This window comes from Amborella trichopoda, chromosome 10, assembly GCF_054954075.1.
Source record: "Amborella trichopoda isolate Santa Cruz 75 chromosome 10, AtrichopodaSantaCruz75HAP2 v2.0, whole genome shotgun sequence".
Taxonomy (NCBI): domain Eukaryota; kingdom Viridiplantae; phylum Streptophyta; class Magnoliopsida; order Amborellales; family Amborellaceae; genus Amborella; species Amborella trichopoda.
In genome coordinates this window covers 4,393,443-4,403,889 of record NC_142345.1, presented here as the reverse complement: position 1 = coordinate 4,403,889, position 10,447 = coordinate 4,393,443, and the positions used below count along the sequence as shown (strand labels likewise).

Here is a 10,447-nt window from a genome sequence, read left to right as displayed (position 1 = left end):
CTAGCTCTATATAAACTTTTTCCTTTTATGAATCCCAATGATGTAGATTTTAGTATGTTAAGTTGTTATGTTTTCAACTTTCCATTAGAAGATCATCATGGAATAATAACCGAGAAGGTTGTCAATTAGAACATTGCAGTTTACACATGGGATAAAAAGTTTGCCTAGAAATCCATTATTGGGTTCTAAGATTTTCAAAAAGTTACCCCCCGACCGGTACCATGTGAAATCAATTTTGTAACAGTAGTTGATGCCTTGCTACCAGATAATCTTCTCCAAAAGTCTTTGTTTTATGCATTTTGAATTTTATTTCTTTATCTCTTTTACCCACTAAAAATATGTAGATGTAGGTTCTATATCATATAGATTTCTAAACATGTCAATGTATGAGATGTGCCAGTGTAAAATCTTTACCTTGGTAAAATGCAAATTTGACATATTATGCACAAGCAAATAATACATGCATAGAGAGAACATAAATATTTTCTTCTTGTTGTTAACTGCACATTCAATACAATAAGGAAAAGCAAATGATACATACACTGAGAGAATATCTTCACTGTTTAGTCTCGAAGACGTACGTAGTCGATACTGCCAAACCCTCGACATCGTATGTTCGCACAAGCCTGTGTCTCTCAAATGGAGACACCATCCAACAGAACTCTAAATGAAAAGATTGAGATTGAGCCACACTCTTACCCACATTTGAAGGGCATGCTAAATACATGCCTCCGGGGAGTAAGGTCATTTGGAAGCCCCCATCGAAGCTAATGAGATTTCCCGACATTGTGCCAGTCCAATGCACATTTGTAGAGACACCGCCTTCAGATGTTGAAGTGATATCCTGAACAAAATAATAAAATCAAGGCAAAAGCATTCATTAAACAAAACCAACTTAATGCACTTCAACTAATCCTACAATAGTCATCCGACACTTTTCTTTTCTTTTCTTTTCTTTTTTTTATTGTTTTCCTTTGCTTCGATATGTCGGTAAATGGCTTTCATTCGTTGTATATGACACAGTGCAAGAAAAACTACATAAGACTATATATACAGTACGATGAGTTGGGAGTGGGGGCTTGTCTGCAAACCCTTCCTATAATGATGGTATAAGGAGAACAATAGCCTCATAGTATGGAACTGAAAGGGCAATCTGATTTATTTAGCCATTTCTTGATGGCTTGAATTACTCCACTAAAAGAACAAATGGTGGCATATGACCACATAACGAGTTGCTTCTTGCCATCATGTCAACTTATCCATTTCCATAACATCATTGTCGATTTATCCATCGTTGAAACCCAACAATTCTTGTAGTTTTCATCTTGTTGCCTTGAACAAATTTGGATACATGTGAATGGTATAAGTCAACACCAATACCTGGATTAACTGTCCTTTGTTCTTCATTTCAAGAATGGCATTCGTGTCAGCTTTTGCAATTGTTGCTCCATAAACACCACTTCTTTTCGTTATAGAATGACCTTTCCATTGACCAAGCCATGCGTCTAACCTGCTTGAATCATTGTCCTGCCGAGCATGAGAAGGAAACAACTAAGGCAATGTTTTTTTTTTTTTAAAGATAATACAATGATCCTGAGAAATTATAAATATAAAGAAATGATATCAAAACCAGGGCTTTCATTTAAATCAGTGCTCAGAAACTTAGACTCACTCCAGGGCTCAGCAGTGGAGTGGAGTGAGTCAGCTCAGTGAATCTTGAGTGGACACCATGAGTCCAGTCCAAGATGGAAAGCGTCCCATTAAAAGGCCAAAAATATCTAGAAGAAGCAAAAAAAATTTAAAAAAATAGAAAAAATAAAATTCATAAAACCTGAATACAAAATGATAAATTGATTTTTTAGGCATACACTCATTGAAATAGCTATCTAATAATCTAATGCAACAACCAATTACTCTATTACTTGCGCTCAACACGAATCGATCCTCAAATCATTGTTAAAGGATCCTCAAATATCTCAGACCAAACCGCTTAACTAGATCTGGGATCAAGTGCAGATCAAGTTGGACGAAGCTCTTGAGATTTTCAGCTAAAAGCATCTTGATGTTCAAATATCACAAATCCAAGATTTCGAGAGGATTTTTGTGGAAAATAAACATGTGATACAATAGAATATTTAAAAGTACGTGTAGGTAACAAATTTCTAGCAAGATGACAGGAAAAAAAAAAAGACTTTGAACTCTAGCTACACACTAGTTCAAAAATCAAAATCTCACAAATCTGAGATGTTTTTATTTATTTTTCTTGAATCTCATCTTTTCAGTAGCTAGAAGATACAAAACAGACCTTAAACCTCAAATCCTGATCCGATGAGGACATGGATGAAGAGAAAATGCGAACAAGGAGGTTCAATTTTCCTCCCACACCACCCCCCTTTTGGTCTGATTGGCGAGCATGTCAGGAACTCGCCCACTTTATGCAAATCACCCAAGTTACTTCAGCACCCCCTGGGGTGAGCAAGGGGGTATCTGGGCTCTGTCAGGCAGCCAAGCCTGCGTTATCTCAAGAAATTTCGAGTTGGACTCACTGACTTTTCTAACAGTGGTTTATATTATTCATGACACGTGAGAGCTGAAACCCCAACTTAGAGCAATACTAGTTTTCTTTGGATGGTGCAATAAGTTGGCTCTTTTCAGTTCGCTTATTCTTTTCTTTAAAAACATACCTATTTGTCATCTCAAGTACACAATAAAATGTCAGAAATGCATATTCCAATAAGCTACATGCAAAATATATTTTGGGCCTGTATCTTCTATAATATTATACTGAATTGCTCTGATTTTTTCTGTTTCTTATATCAATAATTGCTCTCATAATCTTTATTAAAAAGAAGAGCAACTATTTTTGGCATGTTAAAGATCCTAGAAAACCATTATCCAATTGAACTAACCAGTCTCTTGCACACTTATGTGACCACAAGCCAACTGACAGCGACATATTGTCTTTGATTTCCATTTGTTGTTTGGATAAAAAGCCTAGGGTGAGCATGTGGTGCACAAGAGAATCTGGACAGTGTATCCAGACCTGCATGTGCTTTAACTAGTTCAAGCAAACCAACTCTTATTCCAGATAGTATGCCTCAAATTTTCAGGGGTTTGCCTCCCTTACATAGAAAAATTATTATTCTTTTAGTAGCCAGAAAGAAAAGCAAGATTACTGAAGTCAAAACCCGCAAAAGAAAGCTTCAAAAGTCTCCCACTTGTTCAGATCATTGGCAGAACATAATGGGAATTGAATTACCATGAAAACGTCAAAGGAAGAGAGACAGGGCGCCTTGTCTCCTCTTTGCTCAAGAAAAATGAGAAACATTTCAAGGACCCCCTTGGGATCCATGATGTGGAATGCTCTTGCACGAACATCTGTCTTCTGCAAATACAGGCAATTCTCGCAAACAACAGAAGGATGACGACATGGAAGCTTCAAGTTTCTGTATGATAACAACCCGAAAAAAAAATTGTAAAGAAGGCAAAATACAACAATTCCTCTTTGAAATTAAAGTCGAGTATGACCTCTTGAACCATATGGAAACCCTTACTTTTATTAGCATAATAAGGACATATTTTTCAAACATTTGGCAGAAAATTCAAACAACCAAAGTGACATTGACGAGATACCGGTACAATGCAAAAGTCATTATCCATACATAAAATAAAATTGTACAATGCAAAATTTATTATTCAATACATAAAATGAAATTTAACATGATAAAATTTCATAAGATCTTTAGAGCAGATGGTTTCATTCCTTTCCTATCTCCTGCTGCTAACTTTTTCAGACACTATATCAGATCCCTCACTTCAAAGTACGATGATCCATAAAATCAAAGAAACATCAGCATTGAAAAGTGAAAGTCAATGCCATTGGATTTACCAAAACATAATGACATTGAGGGAGGGTTTTCTTCAGGACTGAAGCAAGTGCAGAACTTCCATAATAAGAATTATGAAAGGACTAATCTAGCAATACTCATTGATCCAAAATCACCTCAAAACAAGTATACTATTATGAGACATTCATCTATTCTGAAAACTAGTAATATTCACGTTTTGCAAACCTCCACTCACATAAAAGGTAAATAATAGTGACTTACTTGGGGGACTCTTCACCGATGTCATCCTCCCCAAGCACTCCAGCTCGCAAAACAGTTTCCAGCATTCCTGCTGTTTGGTAGCGCAAAGAGAAGGCCTTTTCTTGAGGGAAGAAGCCAATCTAACAGATAATAAATTAATAATACTTCAACAAACCAATAAATAAAAAATTGCAATACCAGTTTTGGGGCCATGTACATCATTGGAGCTCAAAACAACAACCAAACTATTCAGGAGCAAAATAAAAGGGGAAACATACCATACACCAACGGTGTATGGTGTATGGTGTATGGTAGTAGCACACCAAGGCGCTGCCCACGCCTAGCCCAAAGATAGACGTAGAGATCAACAATACCCAGGTAATGTCCTCGTGTGCCGCACGATGATCGATCTCCACTGTCCATTATTGTGAACAGATGACAGTAGATGCCCCAATTGTGGATCATGTACCATACATATTGGGGTATGCATTGCTTTCCAAAATAAAATGCAGCAAAACAAAGGTTTCATGACAATGAGACTATTATATCTGATTTTAGGTTTTTCATATTGAAACTTGTGTTAACAAAATGCTGAGGGAGATATTGCTCACCTGCTGATATTTGTCCACAGTAAACATATTGGTTTCCTTAATTTTGTACTCCGCCCATTCAGGCTCCTGATCATAACCAGATATTGAAGTTCTTGAAGGAGGCTGCTTTATATATAGCCTGAGAAAACAAAACAAGAAGACATATTGTTTAGGAGAAAAATTAACAGCATGAGACCATGAATCCCTCCAACTCAACTTCAACAAAGCTAAACATTTCATATTTGCAGACTATAGCACCCATAAAGAGTGCACGAAAACATAAAGAGCATATAAATATCCTGACAGATATGAGAAAAAGCAATTATAAATATACTCCCTGAAGGTAATTTAATTATAAATATCACTTAAGTGCAAATCAAATTGATCCCTTAGGATCCCAATTTTGTGTACAAAACGTATGCATGTCCGAATTTTCACTTTATCAATGAAATACAGTTAAAAAAAAGTATAACTATTCATTCTAATAGTGGCGATAATGCTTTGAAGTCAAACTGCTGCACCAGTTATTTACATTATGCGAAATTTGAATGTTACCTTTCTTCATTCTCCACTATTATTAAAAGTGACATACATTTTCAATAGAACTAGCATAAGCTGAAACATCCTAACCATGATCAACTATACCACAAAATGAAAACAGGCGAGAGCTGGTTATTAGGGACCCTACCCGCTTATGGTGTGTGGACCTCGCCCTCCGTCTTTCTGCTTTCCTCTCAAACTCCCTCCCTCCGGAAAGTAGAATATATATATATATATATATATATATATATATATATATATATATATATATATATATATATATATATATATATATATATGGGTTTGTCTAGAGTTAACAACCCCTTAAAATACAAAGGTTTAAGTTAGAAGGGGTTGTGATGGGTGTATTTATCAAAACAATCATTACTTTTTTATTAAAAAATTATTTAAATAGGTAATTTTACCATTAAGCAAGGGCAAATTTGAAATTTTTACAAAACTACAATGGCATTTTGGAAGTTAGTGTTCTGAAACTTTATTTGTAGAGTGCCCTTGTCTTTTAGTTAAAATTTCAACTTTACCCCTTATGGAGATGACAAAAGTACCCATTGTCTTGTACTAACATTTACAAAATTGCCCCACAAAAGTAACTTTTTAAAAAAAATAGACTACAAAATTAATAAATCCACCCTTCACAACTCTCTCTATCTTAAACCTTTGTAATTTGAAGGGTTGTGAAGTTTAGATTATCCCTATATATATATATATATATATATATATATATAGGGAAATGATCAAATGCAACGGTTGTATAGTAGTATAATGCAACCACACCTCTAGAAAACCATATTTTTGGCATTTGTATGACCCCAAATTTGGCGCCCACATTCTCTTCATCTTCATAATCAATCCTACAGAAAAGAAAATTCAATTTGCACCCTAGATATGGTCAAAATTAGTACCCATCCAACAATGAATCTCAACCATCCATTTGGTGAATTCAAGATCTAGGCCTTAACAAATTCAAAATCACTTTTTTCTTTTTTAGCATTATTAATCTAATGATGATAACGCTATATAAAAATTTTAAAAATAAAAAAAAATCCTTCTAAGGCCTATATCTTACCATCTAAATAACATGGACGGCTTATATTAAAGAATGAAAATTTTCTAAAGCATTTTTTCAAAATTTTCTTTTTTATGATTGTTCTTCAGAATGAAAAGAGTGTACATTTAAAAATTCGTGTCAAACAAATGTCTGTAACATGGTTTTTGAAGATGGTTGCATTATACTACTATACAACCGTTGCATGAAATCATTCCCCATATATATATACTACTGTACATCTAAAAGCATTATATATATTAGTGTGAGGCACTCTCGTGCCGTCTCAGTTGCATTATACTACTATACAACTGTTGCATGAAATCATTCCCCATATATATATATACCGAGGCTAGGCGAGTAGGCGCATGCTATACGACACCAGTTATTTACATTATGCGAAATTTGAATGTTACCTTTCTTCATTCTCCACTATTATTAAAGTGACATACATTTGCCATAGAACTAGCATAAGCTGAAACATCCTAAACATGATCAACAACTACACCACAAAATGAAAACAGATGAATAGATTAAGGACCTGCAAATTTGGTCAGTATTTGGTAAGAATTAGTAAACTGTTTTTTTTTTTTTTTTTTTTGGAGAATTTAACAATGTTAATGATCAGAAAAGAACAATAATGATAACACTGGACTGTTAATACAATGATGAACAAATGGAAACCATGAACTATACAACTAGTCATAGAACCATTGGAAAACGAATTTGTTGAAATGGTTTGCTAATAATGCAAATTGAATGAAGAAGTGAAGGAATCGAACACTGGAGCCAGCTTTTCTAATGAGCAATCAACATACTAAACAAGTGACAAAGGACCACAGATTAAAGAGAAAGAAATTCACAATGCTAAACCGCAAATTGAGAAAGAGAACACAAGTTCACAATACTTAATTATAAGTTAAAGAAAAGAAGAGAAAATCTCAATACTAAATCGCAAATTATGGAAGATAATAGAAAATTAGAAATACAGAATACTTGAGAGAGAAATTCACAATGATTAACCAAAAATTAAAGAAAAGAAGAGTAATTCACCATATTATAAACAAAAATTAAAGAAGAGAAGCGAAATTCACAATGCTTAACCACAACTAAAAGAAGAGAAGAGAACTTCTTAGTACGTACGTCTGAATGAGGCTTATAAGTTCATCTTCACCATAAGAACTAACAGCCAACTTTGTAGTCACATTTTGCATCATATTTCCATGAGCATCAAATTGCTGTAAAAAAAGGTAACAATTTAAACCAATGTTAAAAAAACCGACTCAGCCAAGGTACTCGGAACCTGGCCGACGCGATTTACTTAGGCGAGTCCGAGTAACTCGCCCAAGTCCAGCTCATTTTTTTTTAAAGAAAATGAAGAGAAGTAATATTTATATATAGTATAAGTGCCTCTTTTATCGACAAAGTAAGAAACGTTGTGCTGGTTGATGCGCCTTATATAAAAGGACCTCTTTATAAGAGGTTTTGAGCTCGATTCTCGACAGGTGGCTTTTTTTTTTTTTTAATAAATGTTGAACACCAACGAAATAATGTGTTAAAAAAACAGGCGGCGAGTGGGATTCGAACCCCTGATTTTGTCGTTGATTGAGGTCAAGTTTACTCGTTAAAACTAACCAGTAAACCATTCTAACTTGTATGATATCTAAGAAGATTATACTTAAAAGTTTAAAAATATTGTGTACAACTAACTCGTCCAAAACTCGCCTCGCCCATGGGCCGAGGTAGAGTTGCCTTGCCAAGTTTTAGAACGCTGCTTTATTCTATTTAATCTCTCTATCTTACTTTCTTACATTAGTTGATTCAAAATTAGAGTAAACTCTCTAGGTAAATGTTATTTTCCTTTTCTTTTTTTTTATAGCAGTTCGATTCTCATGGGTTTATATATGTTTAAATTAGCGTTTTAAAACTCGGCCAAGGCAACTCGGACTCGGCCAAGTAACTTGGCCTCGGCCCATGGGTGCGGCGAGTTTTGGGCGAGTTGGTTGTGCGCAATGTTTTTAAACTTTAAGTATAATCTTACTGCATATTCATATTAGATAAGTTAGAATGGCGAGGCGGTTAGTTGTACACAATGTTTTTAAACTTTAATTATAATCTTACCGCATATTCAAATTAGATAAGTTAGAATGGTTTCATATTAGATAAGTTAGAATGGAATGAACTCTTACCCCAATGAGGGATTTATCCCACCCCAAAGTTTGAATCCTGCCTATCACTTTTGTTAACACATCATTTTGTTGGTGTTCAATGTTTATTAAAAAAAAACCTATCGAGAATCTAGCTCAAAACTTTAAAACCTTTATAAGAGGCCCAATAAGGGACACTTACCAGCATGTCATTTCTTACTTTGTTGATAAAAGAGTCACTTATATTATATATAAGCGATTACTTTTTTTTCATTTCTTTAAAAAAAAAATTAGCTCTGACTCAGGCGAGACTCACCTCGGCGAGGTCCCTAGTACCATGACCAAGTCGATTTTTTTAACAATGGAATAAAGTTAACGAATTGAACTTTAAGAGAAGATAAGAGACAGAAAATACAGCAAGAGAGTTTATACTAACTTCGAATTATTTAATTTGAGGGAAAGATAAGAAAGAAAATACACAAAAAATAATTAACTATTCAAATCTCAGAGGGGAAAGATAAGAGAGAAACTGCAGCAAACTTTATACTAACTTTGTTTGTTAACTAATTTAAAAGGGGAAGATTTCCCACCTTTAAATCAAAGTAAATACACAGTACTGAATGCTACCTTAAACCAAACCATACAACAAAAGCAAGAGAAGAAAGGTTTTTCCTACAAATAATTTGAACCATTGCCAATTCAGGGAGAAATAAGAACTGAATTCTAGACTATGAACACATTTTAGAGAGAGAATTACGGAAAATGATGAGTAATCACTTACATAGAAGGAACCATTCCAGTCACCAAGATTTAGATTTATAAATCGATGCAAAGCATCTGTGCTCATCGCCTCTTCATATTTTTCTCTGTCTTCTTCTTCTGCAACTGCTGCATTCGATGATTTGGCCGCCATGGCTGGACAACAACAAGAAATGCTCCTCCTCTTGTTCGAATTACAGGAGTTTGACATATTTACAGGGAACAATAAACCCAAATTCTTTATTCTGTTGTGATGCAAAATTTTGGTTTTGGGCGCAGGAATAGAAGGTAGAGCAGCAGCTGCCATTGATTGTTTCTGAGACAGTTTCTCTCTCTACACCACTCTTTCTCACACGCTCTCCTTTTCTCTCTCTACAAAGCTCTCTCTCTCTCTAAGAAGCATATCTCAGTCTCTCTCTCGAGCAGGCTAAAAAGCTTGCGCTCTCCATGTCACAGCTATCTAATGTTATTAAGCTCTCTCTCTGCATACTCTCTCTCCTTTACTCTCTAAAAAATCCCTCTCTCTTTCTCTAAACCAGACATAGAATCACTCTATCATTTTTCTCTCTCTACATGCCCTCTCTGAGAAAATTCTCTTCCAGTCTATCTAAACCAGACTATCCATATCACCCCCATTGATTTTTGCTAGGTTCTTTTCTCTCTCAACACACTCTCTCTCTAAAATGGCGCTCTCTCTCTCTCTCGAATGGGGAGACTGCTATCCATATCGGACGGACCCCACACTCTTGAATCAAAGGATCTGATCTTGACCGTTCACAAATCGGGATCAGTTGCTCCGGTGGCATTGGACCCGGCCACCGCCACTGCTGGTCCTAAGCCGGTCCATGTCCCTACCGGACGGCCCTAATGGAGCCAAAGTGGCACTAGCGCATGCTCTCAGGACCAAGGCAGGCCGGGCCAAGTAGATTAAAAGTAAAAACAAAAAACGAGTTGAGCCGGGCCAGCCATTTTGCACACAAGATCCAGCCCCGGCTCGGCCCTATCCTCAGGTAATGGGGCCCGACCACATTTTGTGGCCAGCCCTTGGGCCAAACGGGCCGGTCCATACAGGTCCAGGTCTACTAGGCTATTGCCAGTCTTGGGTCGAAGGCTCTTGGACACGTGAAAAAAAAAAGGCATTAGCATACTAATGTTATGATGCATGCAGCAGATGAATAGTATCTTTCGTGCATTAACAAGTTCAAGAATGGGAAATGATCTAAGTAGGCCTTGTAACCAGAAAACTAGAAGAGAAGC

At 35.8% G+C, this 10,447-nt stretch overlaps 1 protein-coding gene across 2 annotated transcripts; it reads right to left on the bottom strand.

Moving 5' to 3' along the window:
* Positions 1 to 415: 415 nt before the first annotated feature.
* LOC18434722 (glutamate NMDA receptor subunit epsilon-1, putative (DUF3598)) lies at positions 416 to 9,862 on the bottom strand. 2 transcript variants are annotated; one of them, XM_006844785.4, is made up of 7 exons: positions 9,213 to 9,862; positions 7,428 to 7,522; positions 4,700 to 4,817; positions 4,110 to 4,228; positions 3,260 to 3,446; positions 1,381 to 1,527; positions 416 to 844 (listed from the first exon to the last, which is right to left on the bottom strand). In XM_006844785.4, the coding sequence occupies exons 1-7, from the start codon at positions 9,495 to 9,497 to the stop codon at positions 557 to 559; spliced, it is 1,239 nt and encodes a 412-aa protein (XP_006844848.1). In that variant the 5' UTR covers positions 9,498 to 9,862; the 3' UTR covers positions 416 to 556. The 2 variants fall into 2 exon arrangements, with proteins under 2 accessions (XP_006844848.1, XP_088706542.1); XM_088850416.1 differs by lacking the exon at positions 7,428 to 7,522.
* Between the last annotated feature and the right edge of the window lie 585 nt (positions 9,863 to 10,447).

What these genes read in the sequence shown, in the direction of transcription:
- LOC18434722 (XM_006844785.4), bottom strand. Translation starts at nt 9,497, where the DNA reads ATGGCAGCTGCTGCTCTACCTTCTATTCCTGCGCCCAAAACCAAAATT. An exon ending in CTGTGGACAAATATCAGCAG is followed by an intron (nt 4,229 to 4,699) that starts GTGAGCAATATC and finishes ATTATCTGTTAG; the next exon opens with ATTGGCTTCTTCCCTCAAGA. An exon ending in ACAAAGGACAGTTAATCCAG is followed by an intron (nt 845 to 1,380) that starts GTATTGGTGTTG and finishes TATTTTGTTCAG; the next exon opens with GATATCACTTCAACATCTGA.